Source organism: Rhinolophus ferrumequinum, chromosome 2 (genome assembly GCF_004115265.2).
Source record: "Rhinolophus ferrumequinum isolate MPI-CBG mRhiFer1 chromosome 2, mRhiFer1_v1.p, whole genome shotgun sequence".
Classification (NCBI taxonomy): Eukaryota; Metazoa; Chordata; class Mammalia; order Chiroptera; family Rhinolophidae; genus Rhinolophus; species Rhinolophus ferrumequinum.
In genome coordinates, this window is record NC_046285.1 from 98,664,037 (window position 1) to 98,692,032 (window position 27,996).

Sequence of the window (27,996 nt, forward strand, 5' to 3'; positions counted from 1 at the left end):
CTTCCAGCTTCTCATGGCTGCCAGTCATCCTCGGTGTTCCTTGGTTTGTGGCTCCATCACTCCAGTCTTCACACAGCTGTCTTCTCTCTGTGTCTCTTCTCATAAGATCACTCGTCATGTTGCATTAAAGACCTTCCCTACTCTGGGGTGGCCTCATCTTAACTAATTACATCTGCAACAGTCCTACTTCCAAATATGGTCACATTCTGAGGTCTCCGGTGAACATGAATTTGGGAGGGGTACTATTTGACCCATCACAGAGCCCCACCATGCCCCTGCCCCCTGCCTGCAGAGCAGGCCCTCAGCCTGTGTCGGGTGCCCTGTCTGCTTTCCTCTCCAGGGCTGAGGCAGACCCAGGAGTGGTTCTCTAAAATAAAACGGTGCCCCCTCACTCCAGGAAGGCCTGGCCCAGCCAGTGGTAGATCAAAGAACCCAAGTGTCCCCGGGACAGGCATTTACATGCCCAAGGGACACTCACTCGGAATGGTGCCTGCTTTACAGAGATGCTTCAGGATGTCTTGGCTCCTGGCCAATCCCTCAGTCCTTCCTGAAGGGAAAGAGCCCCGCCAAGCTGTCCAATAGGCCATCCCATACCAAGGAATCCAGTCCAGACAGGCAAACTGACAACTGCTCCTTCAGCCCCAACTCCCAGACTAGTTTGGGATCCTCTCCACAGAGCTGCTTGGGAAGCTCTGCCCCACAGCTTGCTGCCTGATCGCTGATCAGCTCCTTCCTGGGGGAGCCGAGGTTCTCCTCCTTGGAAATCCGTGGAGTGGTGAGTTCCTGGGCCTCTTGTAACCCGGCTGAATATTTTCCAGGTTACCTAACCAAACTCCTGCAAAACCACACCGCCTATGCCTGTGATGGGGACCATTTGAATCTACAGTGCCCTCGGCATTCTACAATAAGTGTGCAATCGGCATTTTACGGGCAAGATTACCGAGCATGTAGTACCGAGCAGCCTGCCTCCCAGAGAGAAGATGGCTCAACCTGTGTGGCATCCACCACGTTGCAGGTATTGCCTTTCGTAGATGTCTTAAGATGATAAAATGGTTCTCTCTCTCTTTCTCTCTCCATCTCTCTCTCTCTCTGCCCCTTTCTCTCTCTCTGTCTCTCTCTCTTTGTCTGTCAGAGGGTGCCAAAAAATTGTATACACATTTGAAGGAAGGAAAAAAACTGTATTAAAATTGTAATACTCAATATACCGTATGTGCCAAAAAATGTATACAAGTGGACACATTGGTCAGCATTGCTCAAGCAGTAGTTCTCCGTAATCAGAAGTGTCTGGATGCTGATGGTAACCACTTTGAGCACCTCTTGTAAGTGCAGAAGTCAAACGTGACTTGTATTCATCTTTTGTTATTGGTATATATTGAATATTACAATTTTAATACAGTTTTCCTTTCTTACAATGTGTATGCATATTTTTGGCACCCTCTGTATACTTGTGATTACATAGTTCACTCACAGCCAATCCAATCGGTGAAAATCCCAATGTATACAAATCACCAGTGTTGCGGGGTTAGCTATTATTTGCTTTTCAAAAGGATTCTTTACCAAAGAAAGTCTAAACAGAATTCTGACTTATTGGAGAGCTCCCTTACCGCACCTGCAGTACGAACGAACGCATTCACAGACAGACTCCTCGCTGTAGTACAGCCAAGTATAATTGCGTTAGGCTTCAACGTCCAGGCCCACGGCTCCCATCAGGGCCCCACGAGCGAGGGAAGGCTGTGGATTTTTTAGTTGACTCCACAGTGATCTCTGTGAGGCAGACAGCTGAGGTCACAGTCACCGTCTTTGAGAATGCACTTGACGAAGGGAAATATTGATAGTTGTCTTTTGTTTTTTGTGGTTTTGCTTCTCTGGCTGTAGACAATCATGCTGTTTTGGTTTGGAGCTACTTTGGGCAGCCTCTGCGGACTCGTCTTTCTATGGATAGTACCAGGGATTTGGGGGGGGTGGGGTGGGGTGGGCTGAGTCATTCTTTTTGTGGTTGGCATTAGGGAAATATTTGGTAGAGGAGGAGGTCCAAACAAAAAATTCAGACTTGATTTTAGATTACTCATGGCTTTCAGCTGTTCAAGCAAGTTCTACTTCATTATCCCTGTCCCCTCAACCTTTTTAACTAGTTGGCCAGCGTCTCGGAGTCCCTGGGCCTTGGATACTTTTAGTGCCTCCAAAGTCCCATATGAATCCGTTGAAGTCAGGGTGGTTAGAGCAGGTGGCATATTAGATATCAGTTTGACCGTCAGTCATAGGGAATCTGGGTAAAGATAAATTTCCTAAGAGGACTAAGGAGAAATGGAATTAGCTGTAACGCTGTGTAGCTCTCCCTAAGGCCCAATGAGGAGAAGCAAAAAATGGTATGATAATGTAAGGATTTCTCTACTTCTCTCACTGTTCATTGCTTCCATTCCAAGCATCATAGTATCTGGGTAGTGATGTGATTGGGAAAGATGCCAACTGAGGAGCCAAAATAATGTGTTTGAATGAATGCCCTGGACATGGCTTCCGTACCCTGAGGAGAAATGGCACGCTGCCGTTACTTCCCTTGCGTGCCTACCCTATTCCCATTCTTTCCCCTTTAGGTGCCACTCCTGGAGCCATATCCCTCTTGGCTTGTCCCATTCCTCACCCAATGGCCCTGCCCACCTACCCCTGGTACCCTGGCTGTCTGCTGCCCTCTTAGGTGCCTGACAAGAACGTTGGCCAGTGCCAACAGGGTGACAGTGCCTATTCTGTCGAAGTATGAACTCCTGGCACCCTGGAGCTCCAAACCATGGCCACTACCCCCTCACCCTCCAACATGGTGCCTGCCTCTGCCAGGCAGCCCTGAGGGAAGAGGGTGCTCCCATAACCAGGCCAAGTGAGCATTTGTGAACTCAATTCTGGTGTTCGGAGGGTTTGTTTGCCAGAAACATCCCTGTGCATTGCTCCTTCGTCCAGAGATCAAGAGATCCTTTACTTTGTGTCTTTGGACCTGCATTTGGGAGCTGAGGCAAGGTGTTCCTCAGACCAAAGCTGCTTCAGGTAGGGAGAGAACAGGTTGACATAAGAACAGGTTGACGTCCACACAGGAGCACCTCAGCTGATCCAACCCATGACTGAATGTCAACAGGAAGTCCCCTGTCTGCATTTTTCAGCAGTAACACAATTGAGAAACAGGCCAGCCCGAGTCCCATTCTGTAGTTGTAACGCGTAGAGCCCACCAAAGACTGAGTCATTTCACGATGACCCTCGGTCATGACAATGTGCTGTGTCATTTGGGGGTCCTTGGAACCTCCCTGCGCATTTTTTCTGATTTTATGCTGGGTCCCTGAGGTGATGGGTGAGACCGGTAGGGTCAGCATCCTTCACAGAGATATTCTGTGAGCTACTATGAGAACATGGCCACTCAGACGTGTGCGTGAATCTGTGTTCCATCCAGTCCAACCGTAATAAGTGGGTTCCTGAGAACACTTTCATTGTCCTTTAGACCTCTGTGTTTGTCATGGGCCAGACTGGTTCCATTGGGGAGCTGGGAACTAGAAGATCAGCAGTGAGGTGCTGGGCCTTTCTGTGGCGGGTGTAAGGTCTCCATGAACATCCACGGGACAGGCTCATTCACAAAAGAGTGAGTTGTCTGGGAAAAAATCAGGAAAAAGAGAGAGATTTGAAGGAAAGCCTTTAAGTCAAATGCTCGACAGAGAGCCTGAGTATTCAACTAAAAAAATTGCTCCACGGAGAAGTGGGTCCCGTTTCCTTGAGGCTGAGAATCAGCTTTTTGTTTTTTATTTGTTGGCCTATGTTTGCGTCTGGGTCTCCAAGTCCTCCCCACATGCTGAGATCTCCTGTGGCCTGTGTGGGGCTGTTTCTAAGGATGAAGGGCTATGACTCTGATTCCTGGTCCCCAAAGAGCTCTCTCAGCTTTAAAGCCAGGGGATCCTTCCCAGAAGGGGACCCCACACTCTGATCTTGCTCTTGTCCTCTGGAGCCTCCATGGTGCAGCACTTTTGACAAAACTATCAGTGTTGTTTCCAGCTGAGATGAATTGGAAGTGGGTTTTCTGATGGGGGTCTGGCACCTGCTGGATCACGTTTCTTCTTCTGGAAAAGACAGGGAGCCAAGGTGATCACCCACGAGCGCGTGCTTTCCTCTCAGACACAGCTCATAGCAGCACAGAGGTTTTCTGGGTGAGCCCCAGACCAGGCAGACAGGTGCCCCTCCTTCTCAGAGCCCAGAGCAGCCCAGGTGTGGGGTCTCGCAGACACTGAGTGTGGTTTACAAGCCTGTCCCTTTTCTACCCCCTCATTTTAGAAGGTGTTGGACGAATGCCAGAACCAGCGGTCCTGCCACCTCCTGGTCAATAGCCGTGTATTTGGACCTGAGCTTTGTCCAGGAAGCAGTAAATACCTCCTGGTCTCCTTTAAATGCCAACCTAGTAAGTAACTGCTGAGGGGGTCAGTGGGTTTGGGGTGTGGGTTCCCTACTTCATTCACACCCCTGACAAAAACTCTGCCAGTCGGTCGGTGTTCATCCACCTTTGAAACTCTTGTGAATAGGAGTGCCCCATGCTCCCCGTTTTTTTTTAGTTTATGTGTATTTGAGTGTGTGTGAATGTGTGTGTGCTCACACACATATATTCTTGTGCATGCTTACAAACGCCTGAATTTTAAAAATCCTTCCTAACATGTAAAGCTCAGTTGTACTAATGCTAAAGATATCGGGGTGGCAAGGAGACTGCAGTCGCTTCTCATCAAAATGAGCAATCAGTTCTCCTTGTCAGGAAGTCTTGTTACGAAGCCCACCGCCAGCTGAAGGGCAGCTGGTTCTTCTCAGAGGGCCAGTGGCACAGCTGCCTCCTGAGCCCGTGGTTCCAGGTCTTTGTGACATGGCATCTTACTGTGCAGTCACACACACATTCGCACTCCCTCACACATACACCCACACATACACTCACTTGCACACACACTCACACTATCCCACACTCACAATGCACACACGTAACAGTCACATATACATACTATCACCCCCGTACACCCTAATTATGCACATGCGTTCTGTCACACACGTACTCACAATATACTCAGGCCTACATACACACACTCACAAACACCCACACGCAGGCCTGAACTTTGCAGAACAGTCTACCCGGCTGCCCTCTGCTCAGGAATTGTCATCAACCCCTGTCCCCCTCAAAAGACGCAGAGAAATCACTTCTAGATCTCCCTGTTCTTAGCGGTCAGATCCCTCCCTCCCACTGCTGAATCTCAAAACTGACCACGCCCCTGGCCACCCCCTCGACTGTCCTTAGCTTTGCCTTTTCTTTCTCTCCCACCCTCCTTCTATGGTGAAAAAATAATACTTTTTAAAGCAGCCCCTGCTCAAAATGCTAACAGTTGGAAAAATGTAGGTGGTGGGAATGTGATCATTTATTGTGATATTCTCTCACATTTTCTATATGTTGGAAATTTTTCATGATAAAAAGTCGAGAAGGATCAGCGTCTAAAAGAAATAAAAAGGCCCTTGTGAAATGGCCAGAACCTCGGATAAGTCAGTGCTGGACCACAACCTTCTTACCATGGTGTACGGTTAGGTCTCTACTAATTTCATTGCAACGAGCACCTATGAAGCACCTACTGTGCACAGCTGTGGGGCCAGGTGGGATTTGAGGAGAACTCACATCTTGCAGAGGCTTCCTGGATGGCGGCTCTATTTTGGGCAGTTTCCAATGCTCCTTCACCTAGCAAGCATTGACTGAGATCTTCAGTTAGCCAGTTACTTCTCTTTGTTTAGGTTCTAGGCCAAATATCACCTTTCTCCAGAGAGACGGTCTCAGATCAAAAAAAATCTAAAGAAGACACCCCATGCCCTACCCCAGGCCCTGCCTTCCCTCTTTACGACCGCATCCTGTTTTATTTTCTTTAGGGCAGCATTACCATGTGCATTTACCTTATGTCTTTGTGACATAAATATTATCACACACACACACACACACACACTCACACACGCACACACACCAGAATGTAAGCATCATAAGGGTAGGCCCCTGTCATCACCATCATGACCCCACATAGTTGGTACTCAGTCCATGTTGATAGAGCATTTGCTCTGCGTTCACCTAGCAGAGGCCAGGTACTGTGCTCGGCTCTGGGGAAACACAGGTGGCCCATCCTAAGTAGCCAGATCTTACAGTCTACTTGGGGGCTTGATGCTCACTGTGGAATCACACAAATATATGCATGAAGGGCTTCTGAGGTGGGGGGTGGCTTGGTATTTCACAAGTAGCTCAGAGGAGGAGTCCACAGTTAGGGTAAGTCCTGAACAGGCAAGTGATGATGGAGCTGAGAACTACAGGTGTGGGGGTTGGGGCACAGAAAAATCAGTCCTTCCGGAAACCTGTGCCCGGAGGGAGCCAGCAGGAGCACCGGCCAGACTGCTGGAGCAGGACCCCAGGCCCTGACGGCCAGGGAAGGAGCTGGACTGTCTTAGGGAAGCATTTAAGCAGGGAGGGTGCTCACATGGGGCTGTATAGCCCCTTCTGGCTGCCCCATGTATAACAGATTACAAGGGCAAAGCCTGTGCCTTAGTCCATTCTAACTGCTATAGCGAAACACCATGAACTAGGTGGCTTATAATCAACAGAAATGTACTTTTCTCAGTTCTGGAGGCTTGGAAGTCCAAGCTGTCTTTTCACTCTAACCACACGTGGCGGAAGGGCCAGGGCGCTCTCTCAGACCTCTTTTATGAGGGCACTATTTCCACTCATGAGACTCCACCTTCATGACCTAAGCATCTCCCAAAGGCGCCCCTCTTAATATCACTTTGGGCATTAAGTTTTCAACATATGGTTTCAGGGGGACACAGACATACCTTGTGTAACCTGGACTTTGGTGACCGAGGCACTGCAGTTTGGGTGACAGCCTCTATTGCTACAATGCAATAGAGGTGGAAGTGAGCTTTTGCCTGCACTCGCCTGCCTCTTTTTCTGCAGCCCTCTCACCTCCTGGGGCTCTTCTTCATGTCCCAGTTCCAGCACCTACATGATACTCTGTCCATAGGCTCCACGGCTGCACCCACGGGTGTGTAGAGACAGCTCTTGTTATATGCATCTCTTCCCAGCTCTGCCTGTGTGCTTTGAAATCTGACATGATGGGAGTAGTTACACCAGGGAAATTGGCAGATGCTACCAGTCAGGTCTTGTTCGTAGGTTTGTTTTTTGGAGAGCCGTTCTATCAGCAGTCTTCCCTAGAACCTTCTTTTCCCTGAGAGTACATTGTGCTTCACCTCCTCCCTAAATCTCATCCCTTTAGAGAATTTTGCCTTCGGTGAGGGTTTTGGATTTAGGCAGCTCTGGGTTCATATTTCTGTCTGCGGTGTAGCTGTTGTGTGACCTTGGGCAGCGTACAAAAACTTCCTGAGGCTCCCAAATCAAGTGCAAAAGGAAAATAATGCACTTTCTGCACTAGGGCCATCATGCTGTGAAGATTGTAAAAGTACAGTTCTGTATATAAAATGCTTCATGACAGCACAGGAACTGTCATGAAGGTGAGCTCAGTAATTGGTAGCTATTATTCCAATATGCAGATTAAAGTAATTCTTGCTAAAGATCTGAATGACGGAAAGGCAGTGATGGTTGGAGGGGTGGGGTATAGTCTGCCCTGGGTGCAGGCAATAGCGGTGTGCACTGTCTTTAGAGAATTTAAAAACACAATAAAAGTGATTCAGTATCTGTCTACGTGTTAAAAACGCCATGCGCTGGCAGTTGTAAATAATGCCGGTAATAACGTCTTCTCATCATGGCAGATGGCTCTCCCCTGCTCATCCCGAAAGACCACTGCTGCTATGCAAATGCGGGTACGCATTATTACAGAAGAATGAATCACACACATTGCCCTCTGACTGGGAGAATTAGGGGGGAGAATTTGATACTGTTGTCCTTTCAGCAGAGTTGTGGCTCTACCTTCACCCAGGCTTCTGTCACTCTCCCCATCTAAATCCACAGGGCTGTTGGAGACTCACTTCTGGAAAGCTGCCCATACCTTTTCCCATCTGAGACCATTGAGCACTCTAACCCAGCCCTAAGACAAATTCTAGTTCTCGAAGAAAAACAGCCATTAAGTTAGTCGTCTCATTGTTTTTAGAACCCAGAAATGTCACTCTTAGGTGACCGTGAATTAGCACATTCCCAAGGAACCAAGTGACTCAACATGACACAACAGTAACCCCAAGCCTGTAACGTGACACTCCCAGCCCCTCGGTTCCAAGAGATGATTTGCCCATAATCTGGGGACAGATCACTGGAGGCCTTGCCCGCGGGTGTTGAGTTACTCTGGGTGAGGCTGGCTGGCATCAAGGCGACTTTTAATGAATGGGCTTTAGTCCGTCAGAGAGATGGGGGCTAATAAATGCATTGCATGACATGCCTTAAGAAAAGAGAACTCTTATAATTACAAAACAAATTCAGATAGAGGGGAAAAAAAGAAAGGAAGGAAGAAAAAGAAAGAAAGAAGCCATTCCTGTTCCAAGTGCCCAGTTTGCGGAGATCAGGCTCGGTTTTCATCTGCCTTAACCTGTCCTCCTTTTTGGCGCGCTGTGCCCCAGGGAAACATTCTTAGCATTTTTCGGTATTCTCCTAGGTGGGAGGGCACTGGAGCTCTTTTGGTGTGTCTGCCCACACCCTCTGTGCTGCACCAAAGGCCATCGTTCCCCCCGGCCTTTGAAGTCAGGCAATATTTCGGTGTTGGTAGGATATAGCGTTTACTCATAAAAAACCCTGGAGAACTAACTCATACCAGTGCGGATATGACTCACCCAAAGCAACCCTCCGATGTCAGGGTCAGACTCAGTGTTCTTTTCATTTAGAAAAAGAAAGCAAAACTTTTCTTGGCTCTGAGTTTAAACTGTCACATTAAGATTCCAGTTAGTGGGTAAAGGGCAGTCTACACGTTGGCTTAGTCACCGCCTACCTTTTCCCTCTCTTGCTGGTTCCTCGTGTGTGTTTGGATACTAGAGAGCTGAGGGTTTTGCAAGCATTTGTAACCTGGTTTCTGCTCTGCACCTTTCGTTAATCTCGAGTGTCCCCATCATCGTCTATTAAAGAACAGTGCCAAGGTTTACCAGCGCCAGAGCTGATGGTAATCTGGAGATCCTAAGACGTTTTTCCTTTGTGCCGCCCCAAAGGCTGGCCTCACTGCAACTTCTCTGTTTGGGGGAGGAAGGCATGGGGATTTACACGTTACGGGAAAGTGTAATTTATATTTGGAAATTATTTTCTTTCATGTTTTAAGTTTGGGGCTGTAAGCTTCCTGAATCCCAGGATCCAAAGGTCCCACCGGCCACTAATGTTTGCCGCTCATGCCTCCCTGTAAGCCTTCAGGTGGGGCTTTCAGGTTGGTTTGATTGCAGCCCAAGGAAAGGAAGACATTCTACATTTTGGCCCAACATAATACATACACAACTGAAAACAAAAATCTTTTAAATTATAAAATGGTGTTTATCCTTACTTTGTGTGATGCACTGTGATGCTTTCCGAACTACTCTTTATTGTTTAAAATTGCTGGTCACAGTTCACTACACTGATTTCATGACCCATGAATGGGCCACAAATGACAATTTTAAAACTTTGGTCCGAGCTGTGTCAGGGAACCTGGGATCAGCCTGCACCAGACTTGAGCTGTTGTCACTGATTCCTTCTGAGGGAAGCTGATGGTGCTGCCGATTTTTGTTTCTGCTGCAGATGAATTGAAAAACAAAACTGTGTGTGAGGACCAAGAGCTGAAACTGCACTGCCACGAATCCAAGTTTCTCAACATCTACTCCGCGACCTACGGCCGGAAGACCCAGGAGAGGGACATCTGCACCTCAGAAGCAGAGTGGCTGCCCCAGTTTGGTACGTGTCTTCATGTGGCTCTCGTCAGGGTGCTGTCTGAGTGGATTAGGGCCCTGGCTCCCCAGGGAAGGGGATTAGCGAGAAAATTGAGCGCTGGGAGGAGCCACCCGCCACGTTGGGCCTGCTTCTGCCCCACGTTCCTGAATCCGTCCATTGTCCAGTCATTCCACAGTGAGTAGTGATTGAGCCCCTGCTGTATGCATGGCCCTGTTCTAGGCATGGGGGAGTATTCAGTGACTGACACAGAGTCCACATGGAGCTGACCTTCCAACAGTGGATGGGGAAGCGATGAGAAAACAGACAATACACGAGCTAATATGTCATAGGTCAGGTGCAGATAAGTGCGAAGGGGACCAGCACAGGGGGGAGGGGAGATGGGGAGGCCGGGGCGTGCTGCAGAGAGCCACAGTTTTGTGGACTGATGGGCACGTGGAGCAGAGACTTGACGGAGAAGAGCCTGCAGATACCAGGGGAAGTTGTCCAGGGAGAGAGAAGAGCCAGGCTGAGGCCCCGAGGCTGTGTTCAGTGTCGAGAAGGGCTCAGCGAGTCATCCTGCGTAGAAGTCTGCAATTTGGACCTAAGAGATGATGGCCAGGGTGCAGGCCTGAAAGCTCCATCCATCAGCGTAAGTCAGCCGGTGTTATTATTATGAGTCAAGGCTCTACAGAGAAACAGAACCAAATATCCTGTGTATATGGAAAGAGTTGATTTCAAGGGGTTGGCTCACGTGGTTGTGGTAGGTCGCAAGTCTGAAATCTACAGAGCAGGCTGGCAGGCTGGAAACTCAGGTAAGAGTTGATGTTCCATCTTGAGTCTGAATCCTACAGGACAGCAGTCTGGACACTGCAGGCAGAATTTCTATTTGCAGCCTTGAGGAAAATTCCTTTTTTTGGAAAAATCTCAGTCTTTGCTGTCAAGGCCTTCAGCTGATTGGTCAAGGCCCACCCACGCGATGGAGGGTAATCTGCTTTACTCGGAGGCTGCTGATTTAGCTGTTAGTCGTATCTTAAAAATACCTTCACAACAACATCTAGACTGGTGTTTAACCAAACCACTGGGAGCTATCGCCTAACTAAATTGACACATAAAATTAACCACCGCACACCCCGATCTGTGATGGTAAAACAGACTGATCCCTACCCTCCATCTTACCAGAGAGAACAGGCCCTTCTGTGAAACAGCCCAAGGAGTTACACTTAATTCATCAAAATCTAAAATGAGCTCTTTAATGTATTAAATTGCTACAATGTACTCATGGATCCCTTATGAAATTAAACATTAATTTTAAAATGAAATTCATGCATAAGTAATATCTTGGAGCTGAAAAAAAGAAAAGAGTATAAAGTGACCTCACCACACAAGCAGACTCTCAGGCGAGACTCAAGAGAGAACAAAAAGGGAGTTCACAAGGCACATGTGCCACCCAGGCCCCCCGCCCAGCGCGCTGGGAAGGAAGGCCCTTCTGTCAGGATGGCGGAGGGTCTTTTGAAACGCAGCCCTGGCAGACCACACACACAGACAGACCGACATGGGCATCCAGCTGCATTTCATTAGATCTGGGGAGAGGGCTCCCGTCTTAATAAGCTGGGCTGCCGAGTGGAGCAGATATACCTTGTGCTGGTGGCTCCTTCTTAACTATCAATGGCACCACCCTCTGCCCCGACCCCAGTGAGTGTCCTGTGAGTTCTGAAATCAGAACGTCTCCACCCCCTCCTCCCTTGTTCCTACCACTGTGTTGGGTCAAGGGGCCATTGCCTGGTCACTGCAGGAGTCTCCCTGCTCCCAGGCTTGCCTTTCTCACCAGGGTGGCCGGAGGCCGCCTTCAAAAGGCACATCTTCTTATGGCCCTTCTGGGCTCCCCATATTACGTAGTCTCCTCAGCTCGATGAGGCACCCTTGCTGATCTGACCTCTTTCTGCAAAAAGGGACTCTGCTTCTACATATTGGGATGATGGACCCCATTTTTCAGGCTTACCAAATCTAACTTAGCTGCATGTGTTTTGGGAGGTGGCAATAAGTAGCATTGATTTTAGCTGTTCTTTTGAGCAGACAGACTTGGTAGGCCAAGTAGGTCTATCTGTAGGATGGATGCTTTACATTCAGTAGACCACTGCCTTACGTCCCTGGGACGTTGGGTGGGCATTAGGTTTAAAGGGAAAAGGAATCAGCCAAAGAAAATGTTAGCAGACACCATGGCTGAGGGACCGGTTTCCGTAGAGAGTCTGAGGAATCCTTAGGTCAGCCAGCTGCTCTAATGCCATGAATAACCCTTGTTGACGCAGGAAAGGTCAGTGAAGGGAAGACTGTGCCCTTGCTTAGCTGTTCAGCTTTAAAAGCTTAAGCCCTGGCAAAGTCACATGGCAACGACAACCTGCTCGTCCTTCTCCCCTCTCTTCCCGCCTGTCAGTCAAGTGCTGTTGTCCATTGCCCCTTGAGTACTCATGAGGTTAAGGATCAAGCTCTTCATTGAGTTCATGAACCAAATGCCAGGGTCCTTGGGCCCTGTGCTCTCAGTGGGAAGAGGCTCAAAGCAAAAATGAAAGGGCCCTTGAGTTCATCTCATCATCGTGAGGGTACCCAGTTTATCTCACCTCCCAGTTTCCCATGGAAGCGAAGACTGGTCTCACCTCTCAGGTTAGCATTAAAGGCCAGAATCATGCATGCCTGCGTAAATACAGACCATTGGCTGCCCCTGCTGATACATTTTCTCGATCCCAAGAAATCGTTCATTCTTTGGCCCAGGTAAACTGTGCATGAAGGTTTTAAACTGCACCTGACATATTGATCCCCCCAAATCATCAACTGATCTCTCTTGTATAACCACATTTTAATATCACCTACCTTAAAAACACACTCTTTTGACCCCCTGTCTCCCACCAGCTACCCATCCACTTGCTCAGCAAGTCCAGCAGGCTCTTCCCCAACGATGTATCTCAAATCCAGCCACTTTGCTCCTAGCCCAATCTAGGCATTTCTGACTGGACCATCCGAGTCACCTCCTGACTGGTCTCCGGCCTTCCCTCTCCCCAGTTCCCTCCTTTCCTTTAGTCCCTTCTTCACTGAGCAGCCAGGGAGATTTTATTTAAGTCAGATCACATCACCCCCTGCTTAAAGCTCTCCGCTTTGCCCATCGTAATTAGAATAAATCCACTCTCCCAGCTGTGGTCTTGCCTCTTTCTCACCCCTCACTACCTCTGGATTACTTCACACTCACCCATCCCCTAGGGCCCTTCCTGTGGCCTGGAATGTTCTCACCCACATCTTTGCATGGCCAGCTCCATCGCTCTATCCCGTCATTCAGGAATCAACTCAGATGTCACCTCAGAGAGGTTGCCCAGGGCACCCTGCCAGCAGGCTCCTCATCCTGCCGTCCCTTTCGAGCTGTCCTCCTGTTCGATTGTCTTCATAGCCTGGAAATAGTCATTTCCGTGCACGTGGTCTCTCTCCCTGGCAGAAGCACCGCAGAGACTGTGTCTGTCTCTTTCCTGTGGATTTCCCAGCAATGAGACCAGTGCCTGGCTCCGAGTGGTGCCCATGTGAATCTGGAGATGCATGAATGAATCAGAAGCCCCCCCAGCGAGGCGCCCCCGCTGGGCTCCTGCGGTGGGTGGTTGCCGGCCCGGAATGTGGGCCTGGTGCTGTCACAGCTTCCAACCTCTCATGAGATGTGGAAATCCGTTTTGTTTGTTTGTTTTTTTCATGTGAAATGTTCCAACTTTTAAAACACTGTGTGAGCCAAACAAAACATGCTTACAGGGCCACATCCGGGCCACGAGCTGCCAGTGTGTGATGTCTGCTCTGCGTTCCCACTACCACTGCAGCTCAGCCCCGTCGCTTTGAAGAAGGGAAGGGCTATTGATTCCTAAGCCCAGAAGCTGGCGTAAACTTGGCGGGATGGTTGCCTAAGGGCCGAGGGTCAGGTCTCACCGTGGGCCTCTGAGAGGTCATGTGTGGGCTTGGCCTCTTGTGTCTAAAAGCTAAAGTCTGCTGCAACCCCATGTGCTTTTGAGTCTGGGTACCGCTTCGCCAGCACATGAGGTGAGGACCAGCCGGGCCTCGGTGAAGCTCTCGGTGGTCAGGAAGCACACCCGGGTGGCTCTAGCACTCAGACACTGAGGGAGAGCACTTCCAGCTCTTTTTCAAAGATGATTATTATGATGACTTATTGTTGCACAAGCACCGTAATAACATTTAACCGAAATAAGAAAAAGATTCAGCCACAAATTTTACCCACCTAGTGGAAAGAGTGTTATTTTCCAAGATCTCTTCCATGTCCAAGTTCCAAGTTTTAATCTTTCACCATCTCTTCTATAGTGTGTGAACACAGGACAATTGTACATGATGGCAATTCTAAAGCCGATCCATTTGAACTTTACTTTTATTGCTTCAACTTTATACAATGGATGTTCTTCCTTGCGGCCAACAAAACCCTAACCATGTCCATCACTTGCTAATAACTTGTTAAAGGGGTATATTATAGTACATTATTTACTTAGTCATTCCCACATGCTGGATTATTTCACTGTTTCTAATTTTCAAATATTATAAATAATGTACAATGAACTTGTGCTTGTAGTTTTTTCTTTCTTCCAGATTATTTCCTTGGGATAAATTCCCAGACGGCTTATACCAAAAGCGGTCATGGGCATATTTACAATTCTTCATATGTATCACCAGGGTTCTTTCCAAAACCTTTTTGTACCAATTTGCATGTGTAAACAGCAATATACAACTGTGGGTTTCCCTGCAACTTTGGCAGCGTTGTGTATGATTGTTCTGCATGCTTCCAATTTAATAGGTATAAAATGGTCTTTCTGGATATTCTTTTAGTCGCCTTTCTTTGAATGTGAATAACCTTGAACATTTCCCCATGTTTTTGGGGTAATTGTATTTGCTATTGTGTCTTTAGCCGTTGTCCTTTTTTCTGCTGGGATCTTTATTTTCTTCATTTTTTTTTTTTTTTTTTTTTTTAGGGGAACAGGACTTTATTGGGGGAACAGTGTGTACTTCCAGCACTTTTTTTTTTCCAAGTCAAAGTCCTTTTAATCTTAGTTGTGGAGGGTGCCATTCAGCTTCAAGTTGTTGTCCTTTCAGTCTTAGTTGTGGAGGGCGCAGCTCAGCTCCAGGTCCAGTTGCCATTGCTAGTTGCAGGGGGCGCAGCCCACCATCCCTTGTGGGACTTGAGGAATTGAACTGCCAACCTTGTGGTTGAGAGCCCAGTGGCCCATGTGGGAATCGAACCAGCAGCCTTCGGAGTTAGGAGCACGGAGCTCTAACCGCCTGAGCCACTGGGCCGGCCCTTCTTCATAAATTTTTATGAGCTTGTGACAGAGCAGAGATATGATTCCTTTATGTGTGTTTTTTCTGCTATGAATATCCCACCCCACAGTATACTTTTTTCTGAACTTATAGTTTGGGTTAGTTATATAAGCTGATTAATTATTTGATTCTATGTACTTTATATGTTGAGTAAGTTCGAGAAGAAGGGGCTGGGTGGCAGTGGAAGGGGAACGCCCCTGGGGGAAGTCCGGGCATGTGCACATGACGCCCCCAACCTCCCCCACCCTGCCACCTCAAGTTCATGGTGTGACACCGTCATGCTTCCATAAGCATCCTCAGGGATGCCCGAGCCTGGCTCTCAGAATCTCCCCTAGTGGAACCCAAGCTCCTAATGGACATTCCCAGGGATGTAAGGGTGCCCACAGCAAGGCCGCCACGTCTGGGCCCAGAGGAGGGCGGGCAGAGCCTTTGTAGTCTTGTGCGATGCCCCCGGCTGGTCCATCTGCAATGCATCAGGGCAGGCGAGGCCATGGTGAGGCACTGGTCACCTACCACACCCTGACCTTGAATAGTGTTTCCTGGCCTTTTCCCCATCATCACAAACAGGAAATTATGTATTTTTATGGCACTGTGGCCTAAAAGGGAGGCACTGCTCAATGCCAAAATCAAGAGCTAAGGGAAGCCAGGGGGCCTCCAGCGTACCTGTGTCCATTCACTGTGCAAGTTGGGAAGTTCTACATGGAAGATGCGCTTGGCCTCAGGGTGCAAAGGTCACCAACGCTGGGCTGCTCTTCAGAGCCCTTAGACTCTCACTGTCAGTCTCTTCCAGAACTTCCCAACTTACGCCATTGCCCAGCCCCAAAGCCACTCCCAGATTTTAGGGTTTTGTTACTCCAGCAACCTGCTTCCAAGTATCAAAATGTGTATTTGTTTTCTATTGCTATGTAGTGAAATACCCCAAAATATAATGACTTAAAGCAAAAATGAGTATGGTTTCTGTGGGGCAGGAATTCAGGGGTACCTTAGTTGGGCAGTTCTTGTTTAGGGTCTCATGGAATCTCGTGAGGTTGCAGCTGAGACATGGGCTCTGAAGGCTGGACTTTTAAGATGACTCACTCGTGTGGTGGGCAAGTTGTTGCTGGTTGCTGGCAGAAGGCCTCGGTTCTCCCCACATGGGTCTCCTGAGTGTCTTCAGGACATGGCAGCTGGCTCCTCCCAGAGTAAGTGATGCTAAAGCACAAGTGGAAGCCGCAGTCGTCACCTCCACCATAGTGTATGGGTCACACAGACCAGCTCTGATTCCTTGTGGTTGGAGGCTGCACAAAAGTATGAATTCCAGAAGGTGAACCATCAGCCTGTTACGTGCTAAACTGTGTCCCCCGAAAATTCATATGTTGAAGTCCTAACCTCCCGTACATCAGAATGGGACTGTATTTGAAGACAGGGGTTTTAAAGAGGTGACTAAGTTAAATTTAGGTCATGGGGCACTAATCCAACATGACTGGTGACCTTATATAAGAAGAGGAGATTAGGACATAGCTACACACAGAAGGAAGATCATCTGGAGACACAGGAAGAGGATGGCTACCAGCAAACCAAGGAGAGAGGCCTCAGGACGAACCAAACCTGCTAACTTCTAGCCTCCAGAACCGAGAGGAAATACATGTCTGTTGTTTAGCCACCCCGTTCGTGGTACTTGTTACGGCAGCCCTAGCAAACCAATACAAAGGCTGGTCATCACAACTAGGAAATAAAAGGGAAGACACACAAGACTGATGACCAAGTCAGCTGTGAGGCCATCTTTGAAAAATGACATCTTACTGCCACGCAGATTCAAACATAGATCTCGTATCTTATCTTGACGGTGCTGACCCAAAGCTATTTCTGAAAGATCTAGCAAGTCAGATCCATCAGAACTTACGTCTCATCTCGGGGAAGAAAAACTGAAAGGAAGGCATGAAAGTGATTGTTCTTTGCTGGTCTCAAAGGGACACTAGTGAAAGAGCATCTTCACATAGAAGGCCGTGAGCTTCCCACAGACCGTGGCACGAACTGCAGGAAGCAGCGCCTCAGAAAGATCCCCTGGCAGGGCATGTACTGTGACATGTCATTTCCTGCTGCAGTTACATTTTCTGGGTGGACTCCTGGGATCCTACTATTTCCTTAACAAGAGAATAAGAAAACCACCCAATGGGCCTCAAAGGCCGGGCTAAGGCCACCCCAAGGCCACGCCTGGGATGTGGGCAGGCCTGGACTTTTCAGCCAAAGATCTAGGTGCCAAGGGCTCCCATTGCCAAAACAGTCACTTAAGAGCAGTCAGCCTAATTATCTAAGTAAGCACAGGTTGCAAAGAGCGATTAACTTCAGTTTCAGTGTTAAAAAGTAGCCAAAAAAATAAAAATTAAATGGTTGAATATCTTGTTATCACATGTATTGGGGTAAAGGGTAGTTTGCCAGGAAGAGAGGGTGCAAACAAAATCAGCCTGGGAGGGAAATAATCACTTTTTTAAAAAATCCTACAATGGTTCTGAGCTCAGTGTCAACAATGGTTCAGAGCTCAGCTCAGACCTGAGTCAGACCTGAATGACCTTGGGCCTCTTGCTGAAAACACGTTTACTGTGGGTTCTTTCACTCTCACCAAGATAAATTGTTTCACTCCTAGAGTAACTGCAGAGGACAAAAGTGTGCCTCTGTAAATCGCTGGTCACAAGACCTCCTGGGTCAGAGAGGGTTGGGGTCTTATAAATGGGAGTCGTTTTGTTTTGTTTTGTTTTGTTCTTTTCCTGCCTCTGTTAGCCTTAAAAAATATGGTCAGGCACATCTTAAGAAACCCGAAGATTTCTAAGGCACTCTCGTATAATTCTGGTAGGAGTGTGAATTAGTATTATTTCTTTGGATAACAGTTTGGCAGTATGTATCAAAAGCCTTATTATTTGGAGTACACTTTCACAAAGCAATCTACTTCTAAGAATTCATATGGAAACTATCATGATTGTGTACAAATATTTAGCCCTAAGGAGGTTGCAATTATGGAACTGTTTATAATATTAAAAAACAGAAATCATCTGAATGTCTGCCAATAGGGTATTGTAAATAAAGCTGGTACATCCATAAAATGAAAACTATGCATCTCTTTAAAAATGTTAAAATTTTCACAAGGATTTGAATAAAAAGCAAAAAAGTACCACACAAAGTGATATGTACATGATTCCATTGAGGAAGAAGGACATTTATACATAGAAAAGTGACTAGAAGGATGTTTTTTAAAAGTTAACATTTTTTTACTTGATGGTGGTATTTACCGGGAATTTTTAATTTTCCTAGTTTTGGATTATCTGTGCTTTGCAAGTTTTTAGCTACAAGCATGTATTTATTTTGTAACAGAAAAAACAATAGATACATTTTAAAACATCAGACTTCTGAAAATAATTTTATAATTCAGACTGTTACTTCTTCCCAATGCAGCTAGCTTACCCAGAAATCATACATCCCACAATCAGATTTCTTGAGATTTAAGGATTTTTTTCAATTGATAAATGTGCTCAGCTAAGAACCCCAAATAATAACAAGGCTCCTAAAGACAGCAAAAATAGCTGCCATCAACACTGCACATCAACAAAGCAATATAAAAATAAACTGGAAGAAAGTTCAAAGGATATATCTTTACTCCTAGATAAACTTTTCATGGCTCTTGGGGCAAATTGAGTTATATAAAACAATAGTTTATTATTACATTTACAAAAAAAGTCACATTTCTGAAAAAATTGCCTCAGAGTCTCTCATATTCAAAAACGGTCTTCTATCTAGACATGAATTTTATTTCACTTTTCAAGAAAGTTCATTTTGTGCTCCTTCAATTCAAAGCAATGTAAACTAACAAAATCGATAGGGAAAAGAAAAATAAAACGCCTCTTCTCCATCAGCCAACAATAACCCCTGCTACCATCTTGGCAATTCTCCTCCTAATGTTTTTTTTCTTCTATACACAGGTTTGGAGCATATAAATATATATATACACACACACACACACACACACACGTGTAATATAAACAACATATTATATATTAAATAACCTATTCTATATTATATAAACAACTTATATAATGATATATAATGTACCCCATATATGTGTATCATATATATATCACATATATAATAAATACCCTATCTCGTAGGATTGTTGGGAACATTGAATCAGTTAACATACAAGTGCTGAGAACAGGCTGTCATAATGCTAGCTGTTTTCATAAGTGAACCGAATTTAGCAAGGTCTCTAAAATTGTCTCCTCTGTTCTTCAAGCCTGTAACTCCTCCCAACCTGTGTTACTGAAATTGCTCCCAAACGGATCTCCCTGCCTTCAGTTCCTTTTTTCTCCCCGGGTTTCCTGGACACTGGCCCCAGAGGACAGTTGCATCCGGCCATTTTTTTAGGTTCTCTCTTGCTTACAGAATGAAGTCCAATGTCTTTAGCTAAGCATTCAAAGGCAACCTCAGTGTAGCTCCCATTTACTTTTCCAACTCATTCTCTACGGCTTCCCTGCCCACACCAGCTATTCCAGCTCAAGGTCAGACCCCTGGATTCCTCTTACGTGCTTCTGACCCACTTGCCTTCATGTTTATACCTTCTCTCTTACCTGCCTTTCCCCAGTCCATGCTCTTTCTCCCATGACCAGGCCCCTCTCCTCCGTAAAGCCTGTTTTGACCACTCCGGTTAGTCCGCAGCAATCTCTTCTACCTCTGACCCCAGCACCTCTTGTCTGGACCATTCACTGCTGATACTCACTGCCTGTTTCACATTATTAGACATCAGATCACACAAGTGTGTTTTGTCTCTCTAGCTCCATGACACGTCCTGTGACGCAAGGCGGGCTTCTTCTGATGTGTTGTTTTTTTTTTAATTTTTCAGTTACATTTGACATTCAACATTATTTTATATTAATTTCAGGTGTACTGCATAGTAGTTAGACATTTACATAATTTACGAGGTGATCCCCCCAATAACTGACTTGGTTTTCTGGCAGTACTTAGCACAGTGCCTTATCCTTCATGTAAGTTCAATTAATATTTACTAATTGTGAAGACATTGTGCCAGGGTGCTGAAAAACATGTCCTCATGTGTATTAATTTCATTCATTCATTCATTCATTCATTCATCAGTTATTATTGGATTTCTACAGTGGGCCAGGCTGTGGGAATTAATGATGAACAAGATAGAAATCGTCCCTGTCCTCATGGCACTTATGTTCATGCAGGGGAAATGGATTCTCAACATAAACAAATAAATACAGTATTTTGAAGAGTGGTACAGGTCATAAAAGAAATTGGAATCTTCATTCAATGTTCTACATATTTTGCCTGTTCTGTATGCAGGGCCAGTTACATAATTTGTAGGGCCTGGTGCAAAATGGAAATATAGGGCCCCTTGTTCAAAATACTTAAGAATTTCAAAATGGAGACAGCAGAGCATTTAATCCAGCTCAAGGCCTTTCCAGCTCACACCCATGAAGCCAGCTCCCCTTATGTGTTCTGTAGCCCTTGTTGGGTGCTTTCATGAGATAGAAAATTATCAGAGAACTTATCTCCATGACATTTGAAATGCAGCCCAGTATATTATTTACAGAAAATAACAAGCTGTGTGGTGGCCATATATGGGATGCAACATAAAATTTTTGATGCTCTTTCCTGCCTTTCAGACTGCTTGTCCTACTCAGCTTTGCAAGTATTGTCCAGGAGGTGCTACGGGAAGCAGAGATGCAAAATTCTTGTCAACAATCACCATTTTGGAAGCCCCTGTCCGCCAGGAGTGAAAAAATACCTCACCGTCACCTATGCATGCGGTAAGAATAAACCCTCAACAAGCTGCTCAAAGACACTGCCTCCTCGGGAGGCGCTGACCACACGAACAAAAGGAGTTGCCTGCAATAAGCCAAACGACTCTACTCCTGAAACTGGTGCCCGACCAGATAGTCAAGAACCCCTCCTCTAGCCTTTATTGTTGTTTATGACATTCACATCAGATAAGCAATAGAATTTTCTCTGGTCAAAATTTGTTTTAAAAGCCCTTTTAGCAATCAGATTGGCAGCCCACGGGAAGAGTGCAGAAAGAACAAAGAAATGGGTAAAATTGATGTCACTGAGAATAGTGATTGTAATCTGGGTTCTTAGGAGGCTCTAAAATTTATGGGTATGTCATGCAAGTTCACAGAAGTATTGTTTGGCTCCTACTTGTCCTTCCCGTCCTGCTTTTAGGCCCTAAATGACTAACTCTCTGTGCTGCCAACAGCCATTTCATCTACAGTCAACAGATCAAATGCTTACCCTGAGACAATGAAATATTACATGACAGCATTACTTTGTTTTCCTAGTGCCTTCAAATAATAAGCTGAAATGCCTGGTTCTTTAGGTTCCAATTTTCCAAAACTACCTAAAAGGGAATCAACAGTTAATTACTCTCTGAGGGAAGGTGGATTTCTAGTTTATTATAATCCTGACGCATGAACTATTCATTTTTTGAAATTAGCCTAAAAGCAAAGGAAGAGCAAAGAACACTATAACTGAAGAACCCAATAGCTGTACTCATGGAAACCCCTTTTCACGCCAGATTTCCCTAGACTTTTTTTTTTTTTTTTGGTAATAGCTTTATTGAGATATAATTCAGAGATCATACAATTCACCCATTAAGCATACAAACAGGTGGTTTTAGTATAGTCATAGAATTGTGCAACTGTCACCACAATTAATTTAAGACTATTCTCATTACCCTCAAAAGAAACCCGGCACCCTTTGGCAATCATCTCCCAATTCACCCCCCCACCCCCACCCCAGGCAACTACCAACCTACTTCGGTCTTTCGGATTTGCCTCTTCTGGACATTTTATATTAATGGACTTGTACAGTGGGTGGTACTTTGCAGGTGGCTTCTTGACCTAGCATGTGTAGCATGTGTCAGCCCTACATTCCTTTTTATGGCCTAATAACATCCTGTTGCATCCCTAGCCATTTATATCCTGAGCTAAACATGTTACCCTCTGTGATATCAAAGCTGTGATAGGCACAATAAAGTGACTACCTGAATGTATTCCCACAAGAATAGCGCCCTAACATACCTTCCAGGAAGCCCGATTTCATCAGCCCTCTCAGGCTTCATTCCGGCCCCAGTGCCCAGGCATCAACGGGTGGCGGGAAGCCCGTTCTGGCTGAGGTTCCCCAAGACGCCACGTGGGTCAATCTGAAGTCCGCGTGGTAACTTCAGGCCTCTCCCGCTGAGTGTTGAAGGAGGAGCAGGACTTCAGCCTGTAAATAAGGCGACTTTCCTGCTGCGTCTTCAAAGATGCAGTGAGAGCTATTTCTGTGCTGTGACTTCTCTGAGTGAAGAGAAGGTGGATTTCAGGGCCTGAGGGTCACGAGTTCCAGTCCAAGCCACTTCTCTCGCATTCACTCGGTCAGCACATTGCGGGCTTGTTCTGTGTGGCAGGGGTTGTGCTGGGCACTAAGGATTCAACAGTTGTTTTTTCTTTAAAAGGCATGGTCCTCGTTTCATGGAAGTATCAGTTGGGGAAGAGAGACAGACAGTCAGTAACTAGATAAACCTATGATTCCCCATTGTGATAAACGCTGTTTTGGAAAAGGGCAGGTTACTGTGCGAGAGGATCAGGGTGCAGGGGCCCTCCTGTAGCTTTGGGGAGGGGGTGATGGTTTGAGAAATCTTCCAAAGACAACCTTACCCTGGGGTGAACTTACAGCTGTGCTCCGATGGGGTGGATGGGTGTGAGCTGGCAGCCAGCAGAGGTGCTGCGTGGGAGAGAGGACTTGGGGAGGAGAGGATGGCATGAGTTGGCACTGGAAATGTCCAGGGCCAGATCCTGCGGGGTATCGGGAGGGGGTGTCAGTGGAGAGTTTTCAGTAGGAAGTCATTCCATCGTAACAGTTGGACGCTTAAAAGACCCTTCTGGCTGGAGGGTGGAAAACGGGTTGGAGTGGGATGAAGGGGTGACCGGTTAGCCGCAATGGGCAATGAGGACGTAGAGGAAAGTGGTGTTAGTAGACGTGGTGAGAACCAGCTGGGTTTGAGAAGTGTTTGGAAAGCAGAAACACATTAGAGATGCTGAAGAGACCTGACCTACCGGAAAGAATGGGGTCCAGAGAAGGGGAGAGGGATGGGATTGACCTTTGATAGGAGAGATGGATGTTCCCTTGTCATCACAGGGGGACAGGACGCTGGGAATGGATCGAGGGAGGACTTGCAGCTCTTCACATGGCCTCTGGCTTCTCCAAATAAGTATGAGATGAGGTCATCAGCTGTGAGGAGTGGGGGAAGGGGAGTGGAGTATAAAAAGATGAGAGAAGGTCTGAAGCAAGTGCCGTGGAGGTGGGAGGCTGGTGGTCAAAGTTCTTGGGGGCACGAGTCTGCCCGATGGTGTGTTTCCTTTCAGCAGGGCCCAGCTGCTCCAGACCAGGCATAGAGAAGAGGGGTCCTCCAGGCTCACTGGGCAACGAGAAAGGAGGAAGCGAGTGGGGTGTCCCCAAGGGAGTGATCACAGTGGTGGATGGTGGAATCAAGGGGGAGAGAGAGGGAGGTACAGACAGAAGGGGCTGCAAGGTGAAGGGCAGGTAGGAGGTCCGTGGATGGGGTTGAAGAATTGCAGAGGGTGGCATCTGAGTGATCCCCTTGAAGACCAGAGGCTGCGGGGTGGTGGTTTGCATTGTGGTTTCAGATGTGGGCCCCTGGAGGAAAGGGGGGTGCTGAGTGTGTCCTCTCCTTCTCTCTGGGACAGTTCTCCCTTGTCCATCAGTGTGGTCCTCCAGGAGTTTTTCCCGAGGGGCAGGGTGATTCCCACTGTGACGCAAGTTCTGTGTCCTCCCCTCCACCCTGCAAACAGGCACCTGCTAAGTCACTTCTAATCACCTTCTAAGGAGTTGACATTTTAAAAGTATTTTCTTCCGGCCAGCTAGATCTTCAGTGTGAAAGCTGAATCATTCAAAAAATGATCTGCATATTTTAGAGATCACAAAGTGGGCATGAAATGTTTTACATTTTCAAAAACTTCTCCCCACCGATGTGGAAGTTGATATGAAAATTCCAGAGGATGTCAAAAATTAATTTCTAAGTCCATGTGTCTTAGTTAGGACTCTTTGGATGTGAGTGAGGGAACCAATCCGAGCTGGGGTTGGGTGGGAGGTAGCCTGTTGCTCGAAGAGCAGCTTCAAAAGCCAGGACATGAAAGCGAGGCCTCGCCAGAAACGCCAAGGGGGTGGCAGTCATCTCTTGTGTGTCTTCTCTGCTTCTCACGGCACCTCTGCTTCCTTATTCTCTCTCTTTCTTGCTCGCTCTCTCTGCAGACAGCCTTCCTGTGAGCCTGGGCGGGACGGCATACAGCCACCCCCACAGCACTGAGTGATTTTTATGTTACAGTTCTAACAATATGAAGACTTGCGGTCTGGCAATCTAAATTCCAAATTTCGAACAGAAAGATATTTAATGGACTGGGCTGCAGTCAGGTAGCCCCCCTCCTTTGATCAGCCCTGGACAGAGACCACATGATGTGATTCTGAACATGGCCACCAGAGAGGGACCCAGCCAGCCCCCTGCCCAAGTCAAGGTGCACTTAGGTAAGGATCAGACCCCAATAGGTGTTTGTTCCAATACCCTGCTTCTAATCTCTGCATCCAACCAGGCTTTGCTGTTCTCCCCAGCAATCTTGCTGTGCCAGCCGAGGGGACCCCAGGGACAGGTGATGAATGTCAAGCAGGTCCTGCCGTGGGGACCCTCATTTCTACAGAAACCCATGCCACCCATCTCCAAAATGACCTGCTGGGCTGAGCTGGGGGGCAGGGCCGCCTCACCAGGGCTTGTGCTTATTGCATAGCCAGTCAGAATGTTCTGGAAGGGTGGGTGAGCATCTGTATGCCAGAAGGCCCCTGAACCACCCTGTGGCTGAACACACGGAGCCATGAAAAGGAGAAGGCAGTGCTGGTGCCTTCTGGGCTTAATTCATGCCATACATGTTTATTGAGTGCCAGCTATGCACCAGGCACTGAGGTGGGGGTAGGGAAGTGTCAGTGAGCAATATGGCCCTGCCCTCACAGCCTGTGTGGTGAATCCCAGGCTCTGGAGGACTCTGGGGACCGGGACGACTTCCCAGGGGAGGGGGTACCCCAGGCGAGTGAGACGATGGCTGTGTAGGAGTCGCCACGGTGAAGGCCTGGTGGGGGAGGGGCAGGCAGAAGGACCAGCACCTGCAAAGGCTGGGAGGTGAGACCCAAGCAGGCCTGGAGGGGCCTTGGGGGACGGCAGTTAAAGCTTGGCTTGGACCTAGGGCAATGGGGAGCCGATGAAAGATTTTCTCAGGCGATGTAATCAATTTCATTTTAAAAAGAGCACTCCTCCCTATCTTATAGAGCTGCATTTAATCGTGGCTCTCTAATCAAAGCTCTCAGCTTTTAGGCTGGGTGGAGAATGTCTGCATCTTTGTGTACCCTCAGGGGAATGATTCAGGCTGTGTGGCCTTTTGCTTTTCGAACTGTAGGCACTGCTGGCTGATGTCAAACCGCTCAGAGGTCCCAGCACTTGGTCACTGATTGGGCTGGGAGATGCATCTCTTGAGTACTTTGCTTTCATGTGTAGCTAAAAGAGGTCCTCTCCACCTTCCCTCCCAGGCGTACCATTTGGCCAGACTTCTTGGACATGCTGGATTCCTCCTAATAGGACAAGGAGACCCGGCGAAATTGGCCAGCTCTCCCTGTCACCGCTGCAGGGAGGGCACCTCTCCATACCCACAACCATAGTCCAGGAGGGCCACCGAGGCAGAGGCCTGGGGCTGGAACAGCTCCTCCCAGGAGACGAATGAGGCAGACAGATAGTGCCAGGATTTGGGGACAGGAGGGATGGGGGTGCCAGGATTCGCAGGTGCTCATTCAGACTGGGCACCTGTGGAGAGGGAGGAATAGTTACACAGAGATCATTTTTGTCTCTGCTGTGAAGAAGTCTTTTGGACCCTACGGTCAGCCTGTGGAGACTTCTTTCTTAAAGTCTGTGCTGACTGAGGCTTGACACAGAAATTTTATTCAGGAATTAAAAAATCATAATAAAACATTCAAGGATGGGGGCCCTGCCCAAATTTAGAGACCATTCAAGTCCATTATAATCATCATCTCTGGTTTCACCTAAACAGACTCAAGAGGGACTGGCTGAGTGGGAATCACTTTGCTGTCTTTACAATCCTTTAAAATAATCCTTTATCCAGTTCCCAAAGGCTGAACGTCCCCCGGACGGTACGGCATCATGGAAAGATCAAGGGCATGTATGAGAGAGACCAGGAGTTGCAGTTTTGCCTCGGAGGTGAACGGCACACCCCTGAGCCTCAGTTTCCCCATCTGCTGGAATGGGAACGATACACACCTTCACAGGGTACCTGTGAAGATGACACAAGATGCACTGTTTAAACACCAAGCCCAGGGTCCGGCACATGTTAGGAGCTCCATGAAGAGGGCTTTGCTAGTGTTTTCACAAATGTATCCAAAATGGAGAGGAGTGGGTTTGAGGAGTGGTAATAAATCACACCCCAGGCCCCAGCTTCATTCTTAAAACAAAGAGATGCAAGAATCTGACAAGTATGTTGATACCTGTTGTCTTTTCAAAGGTCCTAAAAGATCCTCTTATCAGAGCCATTTTCACGTGGTAAATGGGCAAGATTCCTGACTGAGCATATATCCCACGCAGGCAATTTAATCTCTTGAGTGTCCAGTTATTGTGCAAAGTTCATCCTAAAATGCCCTTCCTCTCTGAGCAATTCCCCTTCCTTGAAATGTAAAGCCTCTGGCATTTGCAGAGAGCCAAGCATTCTTTTGGCCATATCTTGAGAACAAGCCAAGAGACAGACGTGAGAAAGAAGTGCCACTCCTGGCAGGGAGGACTTACTCCTGCCAAGAAATCAGGGGCGTCCTTCTTGGGGCCCAGCAATGACCAAGAGGTGGTTTCATCAGAAAGTATTTTGTGATAACACAGTTCAGTGACCTGGGGCCCTGCTGTGGTCCCGGAATCAGCAGCAAGCACCGTGGTTAGCCAAGGGCCGTTCCTCAGGGTTCTGGAGAGCTTCCGCCACCTCTGCCATTGTCACCGTGTTCCCTGGAAAGTGATCCTCACCACTGATGGACACGAAAAAAAATTCACAATTTAGGAAAGTTCTCTGGTTGTTGATCCTGGGACATCCCCAGAAGGATTTAGGTAAGCACTCTGAGAAAGGAAATGAGGTTTTCTTGCTGCTGAAGATGTCTTACTAACTCTTTTTTTAAAAAAATCAGTGCAGTTGATCTTGCACCGTTTGTATTGGCTTCACTTCTATTTCCTGTTGCCACTTTTCCCAGATACCAGCTGAGCTAAAGAACCAACAAAAATAAGCAATCTTTTGCAGCAAAAATATTTGGTTTCCTCTCCCTTCTCCCAGCTGGCCGCAGTGCTCCCGCCCTTCAGAATTCCTGCTTTGCCCTTCTGTTCAGCTGGTGCTGTCCTCTTGTCCGCTTTGCCTGGGGGAGTCCTGAGATCCAGATGGTTTATTCTTAGGGTCAGTTCGGCAGAATCTTAACCATTCCAAAGGAGTCTGTTACACTGCCCTCCTCTCCTCATCTTCCTGTCATCCTCTTACAATACTCAGAGGATCATTCTAGAGGGTCTTAAAACTCTCTTCGGGCTTCTTCTGGAAGCAAGGACTTAAAGAGCTGTGATAAGAAGCAGAGTTGGTACTGGGACAGGTCAGGGATGGATTCTGAGTCGTTTACCGTCATTTTTGTTTCAGTTCATCTCAGGGAAGTTCATGTTCAGAGTTAACAACGTTGTTGATGTATAA

At 47.3% G+C, this 27,996-nt stretch overlaps 1 protein-coding gene across 5 annotated transcripts in view; it reads left to right on the forward strand.

Annotated features, from left to right (window-relative positions):
• EVA1C (eva-1 homolog C) overlaps nt 1–27,996 on the forward strand; it is a 71,697-nt gene that overhangs the window by 30,842 nt on the left and 12,859 nt on the right. For 4 of the 5 annotated variants that reach the window (XM_033131065.1, XM_033131049.1, XM_033131068.1 and 1 more), the window contains 4 exons: nt 819–1,015; nt 4,300–4,423; nt 9,722–9,874; nt 20,848–20,991. In XM_033131065.1, the coding sequence (XP_032986956.1) occupies nt 819–1,015; nt 4,300–4,423; nt 9,722–9,874; nt 20,848–20,991 (618 nt within the window). The remainder of the gene's footprint in view (nt 1–818; nt 1,016–4,299; nt 4,424–9,721; nt 9,875–20,847; nt 20,992–27,996) is intronic. The other variant, XM_033131058.1, reaches the window with a different exon arrangement.